Below are 21,685 nucleotides of genomic sequence, written 5' to 3'. Positions count from 1 at the left end.
GAAATAAACAATAACTAGTTTTGATTTTTTAAAATAGTTTTGCATTTGTATAGTCTTGTCTATGTAAGGGTCTGTAATAAGTCAAAGTTAAAAAGGAGATTATATAGCCATATTCCATCTTGAACTGTGATGAAATAATATATATTGACCATATTTTCTTGTGTCTGTCCATGCATTATCTGCTTAAAACTGAGAGAAAAATGCCAGCTAAGTGATTTAGCAACAATCTGAGTTATTCATTCTCTCAGATAAGGGGAAATTTATTCTGGAATCCCATTCCTCCTCTGGCTCTGCTCCCTTTCTCCCAGTCCTTGACTCTGTTCCTGCTGCTCTTTCCTTTTTTAGTGACATCTTTACAGTTGTTTGAGCATTCTTTTCAAGGTGTAGTACTTTTAATGGTGATTCACCTCACCTCACGTGGCTTATAGGCAGCATCAAATTCACAAAGCAGAGGAAAATGGATGTGCTGCTACCATTTGCTTCTACTTTTGTCTTCTATTACAAAGAGGCCATTGAGTTCTTAGAAAAAATCTTTTCCAGGCAGTGTCAAGATTCATGAAGTGAAGAAGGCCTGTAAAATGAGAGCAGTAGGCAGCACAGATCAGAAAACCTCCTGACTGAGTCTGACTAATCGTGTTTACTAAAGAGATGTCGTCACTGGTTTCAAAAGTATGGAGAAAATCTTCTGTAGGAAGTGGTGCTGGCTAGAAGGTGAAAGGGATAGGGAAATCAGCGATGTCAAGAGGCCCTGACTGGAGTCCCAGCCTCATTGTGCTGGCTGGTGTGCAAACCACAAAGAGGTGCGGTTAGGTGCAGTTTCTGTGCAAAAGAAATTCAGTCCTGTTTGGAGGCCCTGCACAGCTTTAAGGCTGTGCATACTGAGTGATTCTTCCAGACAACATTTCATCACATGTATATGTGCAAAGTATTGTTGGAAAGAAAATAAAGGATGAGGAGATGTCTTATTTCCTGGTGCTTTGCCAAAATTAGCAGGTACAACTCTACCGCTAATGTGGGTCAGTGAGAAAACCCACCTCCTGGACCTTGGATTGTCCTGAACTCATTTACTCATTTTACACTGTCTAAAATCCAGCATCATCTTCAAGTTGAAGAGCATTAAAAATTCCATGCCATCAATAGCTAGTAGTAGGTGTAGCTGCTTCTGTGAAATATTCCATCTGTTCTGCTCTCCTGGCCAAATGGATACAGCAAAAGTAGAGAAAGTTCCAAGTCTGAAACTATGTTCTTAGTCTAAATATGGATTTAAATCCTTTGCCTGCTCTTTTTAGAAAGAGTGTAAATAAAGATATGAAAGAGATTCAGAAGAGGAAATTTAAGCTGCATGATTTACTATCCCTCTAATTGCAATGCAATGGAATTGAAGCAAATTTCTCATTTAAAAAGAGCAAACATGGAAGCAGTAGCATGTATGGCACAGGAAATCAGTAAGTTTCCATTTACTAAGCTTAAGATAAATTCCAATACTTAAGCACCAGTACAGACTCTAACAGCAGATTTCAAATGGAAGGTAGAGAAACCAGCAGACTTGAACACTGTAACCGGTATCTAATTAACGTGGGATTAAATAGAAGACTTCTCCATGAGGGCTTGTAATCGTAAAAATGGACATTATGGAATTTCTTCTTCTTCCTTTTTTTTTTTCAGCTAGTATCTTGCAGTGATAGAGACTCATTCATTAGGCATCTGAATACAAGAATCCAAAGTTTTTAACAACGTTATTCCTTTGGTCAAACTTGTAACAAAACTGGTCATACATTTTCAAGAACGGTTGATAGAGTAGTTCCAAAACTACTGTTCTCTTTCCATAGCCTAATGTTATTTCCATCTTCCCTGGACACAGTTGTAATGAAATGGTTTTACCTAACATCACTTGGTGATCTGGCATTATGTCCTGTTCTCCTGCTGTTAAATTATAATGTTCCTGAGAAGTAATTGCTACATAAAAAAATGTTTCTAAGATTGGGATGAGGACATTATCCTTGTTGCTCTATTTGATTGAATATTGGCAATGTTTCATACTCATATGGATGCCATATAATTTGTTACTTAATGTATTTTGATCCATCACCAATTCTTTCAGCTGTTTTTTCCTACCAGCTGCTATTCTTGCTTGGATCGGTCAATCATCTTAGAACTATCGTGTTGCTCTCATGGTCTCTTATTTTGTTTCCTCAATGGATGCCGCCACTTATGGAAGGTTTAAACCTGTATGTTGTATAAATAAACATTCACAAAGGAATTTGGATCTTGCTTTTTTGAAATTTTCTTGCTGTAAAAAGAAACAAAAATAATTCTTGATGAACAAGATGAAATGGAAGGGCTGGGTAGAAAAGCAAAGGAAACTTTTGACTGACCACTATAATTCATATCCATAATCCCCTGATTCTGCCAAGATTTCTTGTATTTGTTCTTGGCAGCTTAAATAAAAGAAAAGAAGAAAAAAAAGTTGATGGTGTAGTATGAAAATACAGCATGAAAGTGCAAGCTGCCTTACGATGCTCTTTCAATCTGTTTGGAGCCTATCTAGAAGAATAAAAAAAGATAGTTTGCTCACTTTGTTTATTTAGCCAGGAACATTATTACTCAGTTTTCCAGCAGTGTCTTTTGAAAAGAATTTTGTGTTCAGTTGGCAACTTTGTGATTGTGCTATATATGGGGATTCTGGGTTGAAATTTTGTGTCAAGTTATATCAGGATAAATAATCATAATAGTCCTTTCTGGATTTAATATCAGTGTTTTGTGAAAATGAATTGTTTAACTTCTGTAGGGAAGCATCTACTAGAACCTGGACTGGAACTACCAATTTATTTCTGTGGGCAGCTGGAGAATGCCATGATGGTGATGGGCTACAGCATGTGAAGATTTGTCTGTTTGCGCATTGCTATGCCTCTTGATAAAATCAAGCTTAATTTTCATTTCCCCTTTTCTCCAGAAGAGTTCAGACTTCAGAGAAAAGGTGGTGAATTGGCACACTGTGAGTGTAATTTCCTGCCTGAGAAGCAGAGATTGGCAAAGGAACAATGCTGAATCAGCATTAGACCCTGCAGCCTTTCTTCCTCACCACTTCTGGGCTTGCAGGCTGTGCCTTGCTAAGTGGAAGATGCTAGAGTACATCTCTGCAGTCCTCAGGTTTCCTTTCCCATTTTCTAGTCTGTGATGGGATCTGCTCAGACAAATGTACAAACACTAAGGTGAAGCTGACCATAGTATGTTTTGCTCTTTTCAACCTCTCTCAGCAGGTCATTGATAGCAGTCCTTCACCAAATACCAGCCTTTCTTCAGAACAGGACTAGATTCTCTTTCCCTGTTGTAATTGTATTTGTTCCCTCCCTGCAGCTTTCAAGATGCTGGGACATTGTGTATCCTGTCTGCATAGCAGAAACACTAGACATTATGTTTCTCCTGACAAATTAATAAATAAAAGTATTTTCTCCATCCTCACATCCGAAGGTCCCCCAAAAAGGATAGCAAGAATTGCGTTAATGGAAGGTTGAAGTTGCATAGTCAAGCATTCCCATGCTGCTGAATACCAGAACTTTTTACTCCAGACTGGATGTAGTCATCTTTGCATATGTGTAACAATACACTCAGTAATTGTCCATCTGTTTCTTTGTCAAGACAGTCCTAGCTTTTCTTTCAGTTTCCTCAGCTCTCAGTGTCTTTCCTAGGCTCCTTCTCTTTCCTAGTTTTTGGTCCAGCTCTACCTGCTGGCTTTCAATTTTTTTCCTCCTACTGCTCTAATTCTTATTCTACTCTAGTTCCTTGTGTACCTTTTYATACCCTGTAAGTTATCCATCTGCATCTGAGTCAGAGCAGTAGTAGAGGTGGGATCCCTGATCTTTATGTAGGTGTCCAGTGTTCCTGTTGCCTACAACAGCAGCAATTTTCAGGGAAAGTCCTGTTTGGCTTCCCTAGCTTATAAAGGACCTTAAAGGGTGCTCACTGCAAACTGCATATTGGGAAAATTAGTCCAAACCAGCCTCTCCTGAATCTGTAGAAACTGAGATTTTTCGAAGGCCTTTCATTTGACCATACTCAAGAATACAAAAACCTACCGTAGGAGTACTTCTTCTCCACCCCCACCCTCTCCATGTTTCTGATTTTTCTACATATCATAAAGGTGAGAGTTTTGTCAAAGAAAATATCAGAATTTTGTCATGTATGGCTGAAGAATGTGCACTTTAGGGGATGCTAACTTTCRTAGAGCAGAGATTATAAATGTAGGCACTAATGTTTATCAGTCTTGTTTTCCACTGTAGCAATAGTTGAAAATCTCTCAGTTTTCCAGTTATAATTTATTTTTGTCATAGAACTATGTGGCTTCTTTGCAGGGTTTTGCCAATTGCTGCTTTCAATCTGGGTACGTAGCTGTTGCATATAGCCAGAGATAGATCCAAAGAAGGGACAGATGCCTCCTTAAGAAGGCAGGCCCTTTTTCTACAGCTTTTCTCTTCTCTATGGAATTGCAGATGTGCGAAATTTTCATTCTTTCTAATTCCAAGGTCAGAGCTACTTGATTTGCAATTTTGTCCCAGCCAGTATTTCACAGTACTGCATTGCACTCTGCCTTTTTTCTTATTGACATGCAAAGCTTCCCCTTCTTTTCACCTTTTCCTTTATTTCCAATAAAGAGACATTCATGTCAAATTCTTCCTAAAAGTAATGATCCTGAATTGTAAGGCATATTTCCAGAAATCCACACTGAAATGTGACCTCTTGGATCTAGTATTTCCAAGGAAGAAAAGACACGTATATACAGTTGAGAAACCAGCTTAGAAAGCAAAGCTTATTCATTAAGGTATTATTTCAAAATTACTCATGTGACAAGATACACTTCCTTATTTACAGCCCAGAACTTCCCTGTATCTTTCAAGCCTTAAAAACCGAAAAGGATTTGCTAATCTGCTTCAGTGCAGAAAGGTTTTCCTGCAAGGCACAAATTTAGTCTTCAGCATCAGTTTGAGGTGAAGGAGAGAAGGAAGTGAAACATGCGGTAATGGCTGTCTACCTGCTCCTGATTTTTCTCTTTCCCTTTAGTACATGTCTTCAAGCGTCTGGTAAGTCTTTGTCTTCTGCTGACTATGGAGATTTGCAAGTGCTCTTTCTTCTGCCTTCCTGACGTTCTTTTTGGTGGAGAATGAATGTAGTTTTGATCTGTTTGTGGCATGTAATTTGAAACAGTTTCATTCAACTCTTAAATTTGGTAATACCTGTATAGGCATTGTATATCCTTAATCCCAAAAGCTAGTTTTCAAGGAAGGATATGAGTGAAAGAAATGTGCAGATAGAGGCGTAACCTATAAAATATTGATTCTTGAAAATCAGCTAGCTGAATGTGGACAAAAACTGGTCTAAAATTACTCTATTGGAAGTTAAAACAACTCAGATGTACAAGGCAGTGTCCTCTCATGATGCACAGAACCACTGGTTGATGTGGTGCATTGAATTTCTCAGACAGCACATGTAAACTATGGCATACTGATAGTTGCATGTTGTAATCCTTTTCCAAGCTGAAGGCTTTAAGAAGGACGTTAAAAGTTGCTGTCTGCTAGATTTCATATGCTCCTACTGCTGAGAGGAAAGAAATGCTACCATGTCTGCTGCAACTCTCTCCCTCAGGAAACTCCCAGCTAGAGAACCAGTGGGAGTCTGGTGCTATCACTTGATCAGGAGCTCACCAACACTGCTGATCTAATCCAGCGAAGAAGAATTTCTTCTGGGCACATTTCTGGGCAAGACCAAGCTGGCTTTAACTCATCCTCTGCCAACCTTGTGAAGCACTGCTACAGCAGGAGAGCTGTGCTGGGGGGATGTGATCTAGCTTGGGTGGTRGCTCTGCAGCCTTTCAGTGAGATGACACCAAGGACGTTCTAACACTCCTGGCACCCCTGAGATCTAAGGGGTTATGAAGCCACATTTAACTGTTTCACTTGCCCTTGGCAAGAAACCTTGGCAGCAATACAGCTCAATAGGAGATAAAAGCGAGCTGTAAGATGTTACTGTCATTTAGAGTGGGACCTAAGGAATACAAGGCCATCTGCAAAAATGGTCAAGGATTAGAACAGGCTGTAGTTAATGTAGTCCTCCTTTTTTTGAAGTTGGTCATAAGAAACAATCGTCTTAACTCTTTTGTGCAATGCCTCACATTTCTATTTAAAAGTGTTGCTATAAATGGCACTTTGGATACTTAGTGAGCTTAACTGCTCAGAACTGAACTGATGGTACTGGAAGTTGTGGTTTCCCTCCTAAGAAAATCACAAGTTGAACTCTGTGAACAGTTTATTCACAGTTGCTGAAAACTTCCAAACTAATTAATTAAAAATGAAAAATGCTGCACTTGTTCAAAGAGCTGAAAAACACAATGTGATTTTGGTCAAGTATAACAGTGATTGCATTTTGAGCATGTAAAATATTTTTTAATAACTCAAAAGCAAAAAGCACTTTTACTTGCAAAATTAAAGCCTGTTTAATGTGCTGTGTGATGGTGAAAATTTGAAGAACTCATGAAATTTAGTAGAGGTCATTTTTGAATGACATTTTGAGAACAGTGTGCTTTAAAGAGGAATCTGAAGAAGAACAATTTCCCTTGAATTAGCTATATTTTCAGTTTGTGCATGTATGCATCTTAAGAACATTTTGATCAATATTTGTAATAGTGGTGATAAATCTCCCTTGATTTCTTTCTTTATAGACTCTAAATATTCACTTTTTGATGTAGAAAACTGTCAAATAGCTAGTAACCAACCTATCTCCTATTTGATTTCTCCTCAAATATTTGAATTTTCATTTTATTTTATAGATAGCGGAATATTTTCAATATATAATGAAGATAGCAAGCTCTGTGCCCAAGCTCAAAACTCTAGCTCAGTCATAACTGCCACGTGTGAGCAGCACAATGAGTTCCAGAAGTTCAGGTGGATTTCTGCCACTCAGCTGCTGAGCATGGCGCTGAAGCTGTGCTTGGGAGTGCTCTCCCAGGATGACAACGCTGCAATCACTTTGGAAGCCTGTAACAAGACAGATCCATTTCAGTGGTGGGAATGTAGAAATGACACACTTGCAACCCAAGGCAAGGATTTATTTTTCAACTATGGCAAAGGAAAGGGAAAGAAAATTAGGCTGTCTGAAGGATCAGGCAAAGGGAGCAAGTGGAAAATCTATGGAACCACAGACAGTGTGTGCTCTCAGCGCTATGAAGGTGAGTTCTGAAAATCAATCTCTACATTTCAAAGTAATTTAGCTGCCTCTAATTTTAAAACATTCTACTACCTGCTTGTCATCCAGCAGTCCCTCTTTGACAGTGACCTCAGTAGCAGAGATGACTACAAATAAGAAAGTAGAAATGCAAAGCAAATATGACTTAATAAATTTGTGCCTAACATAAAGAGTGCAGTTCTGTCAAATAAAAGTATAAAAAGACAGAGGCCTCTGTTGTAATCTGATTGGGGAATGGGAATTCTGTTGGTACAGCAACACCAGGAGGAGATCTATGACTCTTTCAAAATCTATCTATCTATCTGATCTGTTTGTGGAAGGAGTGGGGAATTCTGTTATATTTAAATATTGATTGTTGAATGACTTGCTTTGACCATGCACTGTTTCTAAAAAGTTATGTTCTAGTTAATATAAATGTGATCCAGTTCTAACAGTGTTTACCTGGAGTTCCTCAGGCCCAGCAAGAAAAAAAAGTAATTCAGCATATGATCATTATTTAGTCATCATTTGGCCTTTAGATGAGAAAACTACGTTCAAAGATAAAAGGAAATTAATTTTATCAAAACTACAGTGGAAAGAATATCATTTAAACCTTGAGAAAAGATGCAAACTTTACTGTCCAGAAACTTGTCCCCGAGTGGATTCGGTAAATGTGAATGCTGTCTCAGAAAGCATACTCCTGTTCATGTAATAGGCTGCTAAAACCAGCAAGAGACTTTTGTTGTGCTCCTTCCTCTGTTTTCCAGGTACAAATTTTGGTTAAGCCTGGATTATCTGTGAAAAATATTGTTATAGTTCTTGTCATTAATTTAAAAGTTGAAATTATTTCAAAAATCTCTTTAGTATTAGCAATGAGATAGATATTCACAGCTATGCAGGTCAAAACTGAGGTTACACCTAAAAACATAACTTTTAATATGTGCTGTCCTTAACTACCCTCTGATAATAATCGAAGAATAGTGCTTTAATGGTTTAGAGTGCGATAAAGCCTAACATGCAGACAGAGGAGCACTAGAGAGTCAGATCTCTCTTTTCCTACATTGCTATCCTTCTTGGGTTATGTAGACTTGGCATCTAAGCTCAAGCATTTAATTTTCTTTCTACAGTGACTCTGGTAGGGTGGGAAGTTAAATAACAAGGGATGAAATGTTGGGCCTGCCCTACAACAGTTCTAGCTGGAATTAAGTTTGTCATAATTTGCTTCAGATAACAACAAATTACACTGCCTAGGGATGGGAGAGTCAATTCCCAGCAGAGTCACTTCCAAATTTAAGATGTAACTCCTCAAGAAGACTAACAAAAATATTCTGTTACATCCTCTCCAAGCCTCCTCAAATATACAAGAAAAAAAAAGACCCAAACATCATCCAAAAACAGGATTATGTATGCAATGGGAGAAGCTGAGTCATGAGCACTTCTGGAACACTGCTTCAGATAGCATCATAGCAAAATTAACTGGACAGAAATTATTCTGAGGGCCAAGTGAAGGTTGTTTAATTCTGGGCCTTTATTCTGAATATCTTGCCCTAGTCATATTTGATTGGTGCAACAGCCTTGGAAGACTTTATAGTAATTAGGTAATGACATGTTTTTTCCACATAAGCTCTTTCATAACTCAGCTCCGTGTAGCTGGAGATCTAGGGAGCACTAGGAAGCGCTGTCTATAAGCAGACACTGTGATCAACATTTGATACCAACTGACTGCTGTCGCTCCTCATTTCTGTCCTTAGATATGTTTACTCTGGGAGGAAATGCCTTTGGCGCACCTTGTGTATTCCCGTTCAAGCTCAATGGTAAATGGCATGCTGAATGCATACCTCGGAGTGATGATGCAGGCTCTCTCTGGTGTGCAACATCTTCAGATTTTGATAAAGACAAACTTTTTGGAAATTGTCCATTAAAAGGTAATTTAGTCATAAAAATTTCAGGAAAGGCATTAAGCAAAAGTTTCATCCCTTTTCATTGTCAAAATCTGCTCAGGACATGGAAGTAGTATTGGACAGCAAGCTGGATTCAGGCTAGTCTAGTTTACTGGTGAGCTGTGTAGTGAGAAAAGGGGGTATCTGCTATTGACTTTCACTCTTTCTCTCTGCAACTGAGATGAGGAGTACTCCTGCAGTACTCCAGACAGAGACCAATAGATTTGGGGAGCATGGGAAGAGCCATCACCATCAGATGGGATGGTATTGAAACCAATAGGACAAGGAAGAGAAAATCCTTAGGAGCAGGGGAGAAGAAAAGCAGGGCAAATGAGAGGCAGAAGGAAGTGCACTGGATAAGGAAGATATGATGTAGGGGAGTCAGAGGACAGTAATATATCATAGTATGGAGCAGCAAATGGGAGGGCTGGCATGAATGACAGGGCACAGGACACAGCCTTGGGGACCCCAGTGCTTGGGGACACCTGCAAACCACTGAAGAGAGCTTTTCAGTGAGAAAAGAGCAACCCCAGCAGAAAGACCCAAACCCTTCCCCCTGCTTCCCAGTTGACTGGAAATGGTTGTTTCTGTGATGTTGGCAGACAGGGAGAGTATAAGAGGGGGGCCTGAGGTAAGGTATCAAATGTGCAGACTGAGATTTTCTATATGGGAACTAGGGAAATGTGTGTGTACGGGTAGAATATATCAGTGAATGGGTTAATGTGGACTGAAGTGTGAGAGAAGTAGATGAGTTATGTAAATGAAAAGACCTGGAACAGAGTGAATGTAGAATAATCAGGTTTGTAAGGAGAAATAGTTCCTTAGATTATTAATAATAATATTGAACAAATAGAGTATATATAAATGGGTTAAACTGTGTGTGAAAGTTTAGAAAATCATACAGCTACATAGTTTTAGTCTGCATTGAAGATTTTGTTTTCCTTGTTTCCATGCAAGTATGACTATCTTGTCAAATTGCTGTTACCATATTTTATAGACACCATCCACAATGATGTTTGGAAAACAAATCCTTTGACAGAAACCTATTATCAGATAAAYTCAGAGTCACTTTTGACATGGCACCAAGCGAGGAAAAGCTGCCAGCAGCAGAACGCAGAATTACTAAGTGTCACAGACCTTCATGAAGAAATGTATTTATTAGGTAAAGTAAAAAACAAAACAAAACTGTGTTTGGTTAAAATGTAGGTCCAACCCAAGAGCATTCACATGGATACTTATAAATATTTATAAAGGTAAATACCTTGTGAAAATAGGTCTTAGCGGCATTCTTAAAAAGCTTGCCACTTTCTCACAAAATGTATTAAAATAGCAGAAAAATATATAAAACAGATATCTATTATGACACTGACCTTTTCCACATTTTAAAATTTCATTTCAAGTCTTCTTCAGTAACTTACAGAATCAGATGCATTTAATAATTTGCCTGCTCATTTCTTTTGAACACTTAGGACTCACTACTGACCTGGGTGTTAATGCTAAGCTGTGGATTGGTCTTTTTGGTGCACTTGACAGTGGCTGGCAGTGGACTGGGGGTAATCCTTTCAGATATCTAAACTGGGCTCCAGGTAAGTGCACTTTTCTGAAATGATGATCTGTATCTGGGCCAAAATTCTCTTCTGTTGTCCAAATTTCTGTTACCTAATTTCTTCAGTTTCATAGAATTGTCATAGGTGCTGGGAGAAGAGGGAAAACTAGGGTATTACAGTAATACAGATTGCACCAGAGATGGATTGTCATTAATTCTGAATTTCCCGTAAAAAGCAGATAGCTCATCCAAGAAAACATTTCAACATATGCATTTGCACCTCCTTCAGTGTTTGATTTTCCACCCACAATTTTATCATCAGGCATATTATTCAATTCAAAGAAAAAACTCAGGAACAATGAAATATGTTCTGAAGAGAAACATCTCATAAAATACATTTTCAAATTTTCTCCTCAGTTATTATTTATGATGTTTACTTGATGAACTTTGATATCTTAATAGGTTTCTGCTATTTTCTTAGCATCTTACTCACCATCTTACATATTTTCATAGTAGCTGTTGTGACTACAGGGAAAATCCAAAGCACAAACATTCCCATGGAGTTACATTTTTATCTCAGTTTCAATGTCTCAGTAAAGCAGGTTTAGTTGCTTGCAATACTACCACCCCATAGGAATTGTGTCTTAGCTGATCTTTTATGAAGTGTTTTTCTGTATGCTGCAGTGTTCCAGACACACTGAATTTCTCCTCAAGAAGTGCATGGGAGAAGAGGGGGAAATGTCTGAGCTGTCAGCTCTGTGGGCTGACTCAGGGATTCTCCCTCAACCCCTCTCTTAGGAATTCTCATTCTGAGAAATAATGCGACAAGGGCTTTGTGGGTACAAGAGACTTGCACATTTGTTCCTGTGGTGACATAAAAATTAACAACATTAACATAGGGATTGTCTGTATTTTGTGCCTTTTTCCTAAAGGAAATCCCTCTGTGGAATCTGGAAGAATATGTGGGACCTTCCAAGGTAGGAATGGCAAATGGGAAAACCAAGAGTGTAATCGGAAACTGGGATATATCTGCCAAAAGAGAAACGCCTCTTTAGATTCCTCCACTATTGCCTCAAGTAAGTTGATCAAAAATAAGACTGGTTTTGCAGTGAGTGAGAAATAATGGGAAGATGCCATTATTGCATATTTGAAATGACACTACATATAGCCTTCTGTCTTGTGTGTTGTCAAAAGCRTTACACTTGTTGACCTTGGTCAACATTCAGAAGACTTTCATTATCTTGTTCATTTTAAAGATGATATCTAGATATCGTTCAACTAAGGGCCATTTTGAAAAGATTCCAGGGTACTGAAGAAGGCAGGATTATTTGTTTAGTCATATGAACCAGATCATGAAATACTGATGAATATTCTGTGGTCTGCAAAACACTCTAGAGCTGTGCCCTGCAAAAAGGTGCAATCCAGAGTTCCTGCTCCACCTGCTCTCCCCAGCCCCTTCTGCTCTGTTCTGGAAGGACAGTTCCAGAATATGGGCACCTTTTCCCATTTGAGTTCCCTTTGGACCTGAGGCAGACTCACATCACATCTACATGAAGAAAATAGTGTGCAGTTAGTTCACATGGGAATTCCCAGCATGCTAGCAACTCTGCAGTAACTCCCTCAGCCACATCTATACTAATAAATAAGATTATTCTCTGGCTCCTAGGATGAATGGTATGTCATAGCAAGAATCCCTATACTCTTGCCCTCACAGATTGGCTGCATCCAAAACTGCTTACTGGGAATGGTTTCTGACCCATATTAACCTCCAAACCATGCCTGGACATTTTCTAGGGGAATGCAAGTTTGCGAAGGTCAAAACTATGTCTAGGGAGCGTGATAATGACTGAACAATGTAGAYGGTCACATGCCAATGCTTGGGCCCACCTCCTGCCCTCTTCAGTTTGCTAGTACAGGTGTAGATCATATGAGCATTCATCAAAGTGCAAGATGGCTGACCATACTAAATTCACACTGAGAAATAGCCACAGAAGGACGTGTGCAGCTGGTATTTCTTACACTTCTGATGCAACATGAATGTGCCTGGGCTCTCTGGATGTATGATCTAGGCAGCGCAGGAGCTCCAGTTGGCTGTCAACAGCTGATGTTTCCAGAGAAAAACACTGAAAATCTTCAAAATTCAGAGATAAAGTTCCTGGTAGGAATAGAGGCCCCATTCTGAAAAACATGGCTGTACCCCTCGCTGAAAAGGATTGAGCACAAAGTGGTGCCCTGCTATGCTGCATGCCAAATTACTTTGTATTTATTTCCTTCTGTGAAAGAGTTCTTGGGTAGCTGGTAGTGAAAAATAAGTGTGACAATACTGTGCTGAAAGGAAAATCTGTTTTGTATTCTTCATGATACTCACACATTTGTTTTTCTTCTCTACCGGTATGTGCTCCAATATTTCAAATACTTGTCAATACCAGTCATTTTCTTTTTGATTATCACAAAACACTGAGCAGGATTGCTCATTAATTGTTTGAAATAACTCTTTTTAGGTGACTTAAAGTCTATTAAATGCCCCAGGGAATGGGTGGCCTACGCAGGTCATTGCTATATAATTTACAGAACACCGAAAATATGGAAAGAAGCCCAGTCTTCCTGTAGAAAAGAAGGTGGAGAGCTGGCGAGTATTCATAATATCGAGGAGTACAGTTTTGCAGTGTCTCAGCTTGGGTACAGTGAGTATTCCTGCAGGCCATTCTTTCACCTGAAATTACAATGTCACTATTATTGATTTAATTGTAACCATGATCTTAAGGATCTTTAAAAAATATGATGGGAATCAGCTTTCTCGCTCATTCAGTTCTCATGGGTGTGAGATGTGGATGTTCCCTTTTAAGACATAACCACACCTACAATTACGTTTGTGTTCCCAGAGCCTGATGATGAGCTGTGGATTGGTCTAAATGATTTCAGGGTTCAAATGTATTTTGAATGGAGTGATGGGACACCTGTGACATACACCAAGTGGCATCAAGGGGAGCCAAACCACACACACAATAAGGCAGACTGCATCATTATGAAGGGAGAGGTAAAATTTTGTCGCACTCTTTCATGTTTTTGTCCATTGGGCCCTCAAAAAGGGAATAGTCAGTGAAAAAAAATCAAGAAAAGATTCCAGACTCTATTTTTAGGTTTTTAAGAACTTGATTTGATTCAGAATATCTTAGAGTGGAGGGAACCTGGAGACTAGATACAGGAAGATGTATGGTAGAGCACAAGAAGCAATGCACTGCACTGAGACTTGCTCTGCTCTGTAAAAATTATAACAAATCTCCCATCTGAAACTGATTGAAGTAACTCATCACCCCCACACAACATGGCTGATCATAGTTGCATAATATGATTCTTGGTGCAAGGACATTCATATGTTTCCCCAAACCACCTAACACATACGTTTATTAGAGCCAATTTGGAAGCTGATATTACTGGAGGCACAAAAAATTAGGTACAAAAAAATCTATCTTGTTTTATGCACAGTTTAAAATGACGTATCATAATACTATGGAGAAAGGCTTAAATAATGTATGCTTCGTATTTTATGTTTAATTTATCCAACATTTCCTTTCTAGTGTCTCACTACACTAGTGAGAAAGAATGGAGCAGAGTATTTCCTTACTGTTCTCATCAGCCACTGAACCTTTATTGCATGCTACACTAATTCTGAGATCTCTGAGGAAATGTTACCCCCACTGTATTGTATTCCCTACTTGGGGGCATTGGAGACAGTAGCAAGGCAAAGAGAAGAGCTGAAATGACCTCAGCCAAATGTAGAGAGATTTGGGTTCTCTCTGGGTTTGGTAAATGTTCATATTGGATCTGGATTTTCTTCAGACTTCTCTTTGTGCTCTCTTCTTACCATGCTCAGGATGGCTTCTGGGCTGACAGTGCATGTGAAAAGAAACTTGGTTACATCTGTAAAAGGAAACCTTTGGCAGAAGAATCAGAGGAAGCTGAGGTTACTTACCCAGGCTGCCAGAAAGTAAGTGTAAAACAAAAGCAGTGATTTATTCAGGTATTGCATCTCACTTTCACTCCCATGAAGGTTAAGCTGTATCTCAGAAGTCATTTACTTTGACTGCACTTGGTAGAGTCCTAGAAAATTGTTAATTTGTATGTACTGACACTTTTCAGACTAAAGGGGAAAATTTTATTATTTAAATAAAATTTAGGATGACTTCTTTTCTTCATTCCCTCATGTGCTCACTTCATCCAGTTCTCTTCCCTAAACAGAGCTGGTCACTTCAGGTCCCATAAAAACTACTCTCTGCAGAGCATGTCATTATTTTTTCGTGCTGTATCCCACAGGTTGCAGGTTGCACAGTACACTTCTCAGTTCAGTCTATCTACCACAGAAGGCCAGGGATATTTGCACAAATTATTTTGTAGGTTGTYTGTAATACAGCTTGTTGCAAAAGGTAGGGAGAAAAATGATAGTGCCACTAGAGTTACACAATGCAAAAGCAGACCAGGTTTTACACGAGGATCTGCAAAGCGCTCCTGAACATGCATTCCAGCTCCAAATCATAACCAAGGCCCATCGCTCATGAAGACCAACGATTTTTGGTCTTGTGTGTCCTTTATCAAGTAGGAAGAAACAGTTTTATGGTTACAAAGGCCATTTGATTATCCTCTTCATTTTTTCTCATGGCTTCTGAGATTAATTTTGACTTAGGATGTAGCATTAATGTAGCTTTTAGAAGTGCATAGCACTGTGCAATTTTACAAAACTTCCTGTGCGTTTCTGCTGTTTACATTGACAGGGCTGGACAAAGCATGGTTTTTACTGTTATTCCATGGGACAGGTACCAGCAACATTTTCAGAAGCAAAACAAGTCTGTGAAGTAAACAAAGGCTATCTGGCTACTGTGAAAGACAGGTAAGGAAACATAATTCTTGTCCTTTCACATGTGCAACCAGGATGGAAGGGCCAAAAACCATCATCACCTCCCAGTCTGCAGTTAGTAACAGTGTCTAATGTGACACTATTCCTTTCGCAGGAATATATATGGTAGAACTGAAGCAGGGGCTTTTTGTCATCAATACAAATGTTCAACACCCTGCTACTACACATCTATACTATTGCTGACCCCAGGAATTAAAAAATGGAGTCAACCTCCTCTCCCGCTCAGAATTGCTAGATTGTTTTAAAACTCATGGAATTAAAAATAAACAAATAAATGTGAAACTATTTATTTCTTCTGGTGTTGAGCTTTTTGGCTTTTTCTTTGCAACAGGGAGATCTGGAAACTTACCCTTTTTTGGAATAAAAGTAGAATTTTTCCTAGAGTAACAAGATTCAAATATCTAGATCTTATCACAAACCTCAGTAAAACACTGAATCACTTATTTTTATAGAGTAAATAACACAAATGCATTAACTCAAGTATTCTCTGGCTTATGCTGTTCATTGTAGAGTACAAAAGGAGAACAGAATCTCTCTAAATTATAAACATAACTTACATTATAAAATTATAATAAAAAAATTTACACAATAAATAGAATTTTAAGGGTAAGATAATTGCTCTTGTTTCTATCTATGCTATTTTTTTCACATATTAAGAAATCACTTTAACTTTACCAAATTTGGTATTATGAATTGTTTGAAGAAATGGACAAATTATGATAAAATTTTAGTACAACATAATTTTGGAACTTATTCTTCACAGATATGAACAAGCATTTTTGACTTCTGTAATTGGATTCAATCCAGCAAAATATTTCTGGATTGCTCTCTCAGATGTGGAGGAGCAAGGGACTTTCAAATGGGCTGATGGCGAAGCTGTTACATTCACTAACTGGAACTCAGGAATGCCAGGTACACGCTGTGGAAATGGGACTGAAGAATTTCTAGTCTGGGGCCCAAGAAGTTAGGTTTTCAAAACTAAAGTGCTGTTTTGAAACTATTCTGGCATAAAGCTGTAGAAATGAAAGTACATCTCTCCATTTGCACTAAAGAGAAAGGGGATGGTGGAACAGGCCATCCCCAATTCCCGATTGGCCGCCTGGGATTGAGTGTGTTTGTTGGTATCATTTTCTCTTTGTTATTTGCTCATTTGATATTTTGGTGCTTCATAGTGTAATATAAGAGGAATGTGATAAAGCTTCTTTATGACTTAATTGAAATGCATACGAGCTATTGGTGTCCAGACACAGTGGGGTCAAGCAAATTTCAAGTAGATAGAAAATGCTTTGAGAAGATGCAGATCTTTATCAATTAGGTTTGTAAATCTTATGTTTCATGAAGGAAGAGAGTCAGGCTGTGTGGCCATGAGAACAGGAACTTCAGCTGGATTATGGAATATTTTGAACTGTGAGGAGAAAAACATGTTTCTCTGCAAGCAACTGGTTCAGGGAGTGACCCCCCCCCCTCCTCCAACAACGACTCCTCTTCCGTCGTGCCCAGAGGGGTGGAAATCAGTTCCTCAGAGTAGCTCATGCTTCAAAGTAAGTATTTATCTTCTGAATGCAAATGCTTGAGATTTAAAATGTGAATAAAAACCATAAATGTATGAAAGATAGATTTTACCCTATTTACCTAATAGTTATTCTGCGGTAGCATGTTTCCAGCCAACCCCAGGGTGGTGTGGCAAGACCTAAAGGAGAGTGCCATATGTAGATGAAATTGCAGAATGGAGTCACAGGGACACAGAGATGACAGGCAATACAAAGTTGCAATGACCAAATTTGATAGATGACCACTGGCTTTGGTGGCACAGTTAAATGGTAAGTGATGAAACCACAGAGCAGGGGACCAGGAGAAAGAGAAGCTTTCTGAATTTCTGAATGTTTCTGAATTTCTGTAATACCTGACATAGGAATTAACTGTCCACTTTTTGCAGCTTTTCCAGAGGGGAAGGGAGAAAATGCAAACATGGTTTGGTGCAAGAGATTTTTGCAGAGCCATTGGAGGAGATCTGGCCAGTATTCATAGTGAAGATGAACAAAGTCTAATATCTGGCTTGTGAGTATCCACAAAACCCGTTGTTTAAATATAGGAGATAAAACATTAAAAAAGCTACCTTTCTAAAAGACATAAAAGATTTCAGATGATCAGTTTCTACTCTGCAAAGGTAATGTATATCTTTGCAAAGAAGTAAACAGGTAGAAAGAGGCGAGCAAAAGGGTTTCTTAGCAGGTCTTTGGGGAAGGGGTACTCTGTGTTGAAGCATCAGGGACATGTATAAAGAGAAAAGAAGGAACATCAAAACTGGTTTCAATGGAGTTTATTTCAAAAAGATAAACTTTATCTTTTTAGCTCACTTGTAGTTGATCAGTGGATGAAACACTCTTGATTAAAGGAATACTTTCCGTTGTAAAAGGTTCCTTTCCTTCCGTAATTAACAGGAAAAATTTGGAGACTAAGCAAAGCCTGACTTATTGATGCACTTATACATACGTTTAGCTCAAGCATATGAGTACAGSCAGGTCTGCATTCAGATGCCTAAGCTCCCTCATGGGACCAAGGACTTAAAAATATATTTTCATTTGATTTAATATTTGTGGTATCATGATACTTGTGATCCTTCCCATGAAGCACTGTTTCACTGCTTCCTATTACTTTCTATGACTCTGTTAAGTGATACTTCAAGTGCCACAACACTGAGAATGTAATGATATATAGCCTTCTTCTCTATTTTCCACTGTGTCTGATTGTCTATATTTGTGTGTAATCATTCAGAGACAGAAGTTATCTTCGCTCATCTTACTGGATGGGTTTAAATGCCCTGGACTCTGACAGAGGATTTATATGGAGTGATGGCTCACCAGTGAGTAAATAATTTCTTGTTCTAGCAGTTTGTCTAATTCTCCATATATATCTTGTCACACAACCTCTCCTATATCAGCCACAAATGCCTTTAAGTCTTTACTTCTCAATCCCACTCTAGGAATTAGTTTTTATTTTTTGATTGTTCATAATTATATGTAACAGTATGACATTTTGAATATATGCAATATCATCAAAGGTGATTAAATACTCGTCTCTCTTACTTAAGCAAGTCTTGTTCATACCAATCTCTATATCCCCATATTTCATTTACTGTTGGAAATAATTGTATATGTCTAGTTAAGCTAAGCTCTGTTGCCCTCACCCTCTTTAATATATCAAGGTCTGCAAGGCCCAAGTTAGTCTAGCAGCACATATGGATAGTCTCAAGTTGAAACATTAGAGCAGGATAATCAACCCAGCAGTCAGAGGATGGTACTTGGATGCTTCTTCTCAAAGCTTGACAGGACAACTTCATCTCTCCTGATAACAAGGAGGGCCACAATTTCTTAGCTTGTTAATGTCTTATAAATACATAGAAGAATCATTACTCTATACAAGGGCCATGTCTTTCTCCTTACAAGGTCTGGCACCAAAACATAAGACTGACCTTGAAATCAAGTGAAATGCATTCTCCTCTAACAGGACAGTATAAGACAATAGTTTTGATTTAAAAAAATTAGTAACAGAGCTATGTTTCCACTATAGGTAAATTTTGAAAAATGGGCAGGTGGAGAACCAAACAATTATGATGGGAATGAAAAATGTGGAGTGTTTAACAGCTACAATAATATGAAATGGAATGATTTATTTTGTGAACATATGAATGACTATGTTTGTCACATAAAGAAAGGTAAGGTGACTTTCTTCCTTAAAAAACTTGTAGAGACAAATAAGAACATCCTTTTCAGGTCAAATCACACCATCTGCATGTATGAAAGCCAGCTGTATCACCAAGCACACTGAAGCGCTTGACACTTTTCAGTTTAAATAAAAGTAGTCAAAAACTATGAATTTTGTCCGTGGGATATGTATGTGAGTTTAGGAGCTATATGGTGCATGATGAAGAAGTCAAACTGAGTAATCTGAAGTTATGCATAGTTTCTGTGGGCTTAACTTGTGATCACCTATGACGTGGTATTTTGCTGAGTGTAACATATTTTTTAACATATTCTGAAAAACTCTATGACAAAAATAAACCTACTGAATTATTCCTACAATTCATTTTATTCTTGGGAGTTAAAATGCTAATAATTATAAAAGTATATTTAACTGAGAGAGGACATCTGAGAGACATAATAAAGTCAGATATTGATTTATATTGCAGGAGCATCGTTGAAACCAGAACCTACTTCCACATTCAGTAAGTCTTGTTCTTTCAGTACCAGAAAGAAATTATCATATAATGATGCTAATTTCTTTTACGGATACTCTGCTTAATGTTTTACTTTGCAGATTATGAATATGAAGTTAGTGAAGATGATTGGATAATATATCGTCATAAGGAATACTACTTCAGCAAGGAACCAATGCCTATGGAAAAAGCCAGGGATTTTTGCAGGAAGAATGGTGGTGATCTTGCTGTCATTGAGGGTGAAAGTGAAAAAAACTTTCTTTGGAAATATGTAAGAAAAATGTTTTACATCAAAAATGCATTGTTCTGTGCAGCACTGAGGCACCTTTGTCAGCTGGCTTCTGATATGTTAGAAGGTGCTCCCTGTCATTAAAAAAATCAGTGCCACCTTTAATGGACTTATCTATTAAGAACTTTACCATAATTATTATTTTGATTATTTGCCACGTGTAGGCAAATCCTGAGCTTCTTTGCTAGAACACTCTGAGTGCAACTTTCAAAACCTCTTTCCTACTTAGATGCAAATTACAGTCACTGAGTATACTTTTTTTGTTTTCCACCTCATTCTTTTTACAAAATTCAAGGAAAGCTCTTTCCCTCTTTTATAAACTGCTGGTATTTTTCAGGTTTTCAGTAAAAAGTTTAAGTCAGAGTACTTTCTAAGAGGAGGTGAATAGCCTGATAATTATACATTCCTTTGGAAAAAGTTTTTATATTATTCAAAACAAATATGACTCCTTCCTTCCTCCCACATGAATAAGTACTAAAAAACAACATTTACTAGTAGTTCTTCAGAAATTCTCACTACGTTTTCCCAAAACTCTTAAAAATATTCCTTTATTTCATAGCCTGCCTAAGAGGTGTTTTTATTTTCTGAACATAGATTTTCCCTCCAGTCTGCTTTTCTTTTTACTTAAATACTGGAAATCAGATGAAAGTTTTGCATTTTGCAGATCAGGCACATAATCCCAGCAAYGTTACATACTATGCAAATTGTACAACTGAAACTAAACCAGTTTTGAGAGCTTCCTTATTTTATTCAAWAACTTTTTTCTTACATTTCCTTAAAATCTTTTTTTTTGTGTTTTAGAGTTTCTATAAAGACTGGGGCAATAACTTTTATATTGGCTTAAGTGTGAGCCTTGATAAAACATTCCGGTAAGTAAAAAAAATAAAAATAAAATCATATATTAAATGCAAATATTCAGTATGGCTGTCTGTAAGAGACCATTGAAGTTCAATGACTGACAAAACTTGTCTATAGCTGTATCTTGGCATAAAGCTTTAAAATAAGATTGTGATCCTTAGGGTAACACTCCTCCCATGATATTTGCACTCTCTGTTTCCCCTTCTCTTTGGTTCTAGGCTCTGCTTTTGTATTGGTGGGGCTGAGATGCTTGCTGGCACTCATTGCAGTGTCATCCACTTTTCCATGTTAGATGAGAGAAAAAATAGGTTCATGGTCTCTAGGGATGTTCCAGATGGCAGTATCACCTCACTTGCAGACATTATCAAGTATTGAAATGGTCAAAAACCAAACCAAACCAAACAAACAAAACAACCCCCCCAAGCCTGCAGTGAGGTATCATGGTGTTTTTTTAGAAGCTAAACATCAGTATGGGAGAGCTCATAGCCCTTACGTGGAAGGTAATTTCCAGATGGCTGTAATGTCAGATTCCAGGGCAAGACAGCTTCAGGCTAAGCGGAGTCATTGCTCTTCTATAAATGTCTTCAGAAATAAAGTGTTCTGGGAACACCCCAAATATCCATGGAGCCGTAGGTGAATTACAGACATGCTTCCCTTGCATCTGCAATGGTCACCCCCACTTTTCTCCCTTTCTTTAGTGCTGCCTCCT

At 38.2% G+C, this 21,685-nt stretch overlaps 1 protein-coding gene across 1 annotated transcript in view; it reads left to right on the top strand.

Moving 5' to 3' along the window:
• Positions 1-4,922: 4,922 nt before the first annotated feature.
• Positions 4,923-21,685, top strand: part of LOC112969087 (macrophage mannose receptor 1-like) — a 31,945-nt gene continuing 15,182 nt past the window's right edge. Inside the window, exons 1-18 of the mRNA XM_026071961.1 lie at positions 4,923-5,078; positions 6,821-7,219; positions 8,967-9,140; positions 10,153-10,317; positions 10,625-10,741; positions 11,634-11,777; positions 13,203-13,385; positions 13,584-13,738; positions 14,576-14,689; positions 15,471-15,586; positions 16,377-16,525; positions 16,955-17,154; positions 17,550-17,671; positions 18,389-18,476; positions 19,184-19,328; positions 19,803-19,838; positions 19,931-20,100; positions 20,920-20,987. Of these exons, the coding sequence (XP_025927746.1) occupies positions 5,018-5,078; positions 6,821-7,219; positions 8,967-9,140; positions 10,153-10,317; positions 10,625-10,741; positions 11,634-11,777; positions 13,203-13,385; positions 13,584-13,738; positions 14,576-14,689; positions 15,471-15,586; positions 16,377-16,525; positions 16,955-17,154; positions 17,550-17,671; positions 18,389-18,476; positions 19,184-19,328; positions 19,803-19,838; positions 19,931-20,100; positions 20,920-20,987 (2,606 nt within the window). The 5' untranslated portion in view covers positions 4,923-5,017. The remainder of the gene's footprint in view (positions 5,079-6,820; positions 7,220-8,966; positions 9,141-10,152; positions 10,318-10,624; positions 10,742-11,633; positions 11,778-13,202; positions 13,386-13,583; positions 13,739-14,575; positions 14,690-15,470; positions 15,587-16,376; positions 16,526-16,954; positions 17,155-17,549; positions 17,672-18,388; positions 18,477-19,183; positions 19,329-19,802; positions 19,839-19,930; positions 20,101-20,919; positions 20,988-21,685) is intronic.

The sequence above is a fragment of the Apteryx rowi genome, unplaced genomic scaffold (assembly GCF_003343035.1).
Source record: "Apteryx rowi isolate R43461 unplaced genomic scaffold, aptRow1 scaffold_333, whole genome shotgun sequence".
NCBI lineage: Eukaryota > Metazoa > Chordata > Aves > Apterygiformes > Apterygidae > Apteryx > Apteryx rowi.
This window is presented reverse-complemented; position numbering and strand designations above follow the sequence as displayed.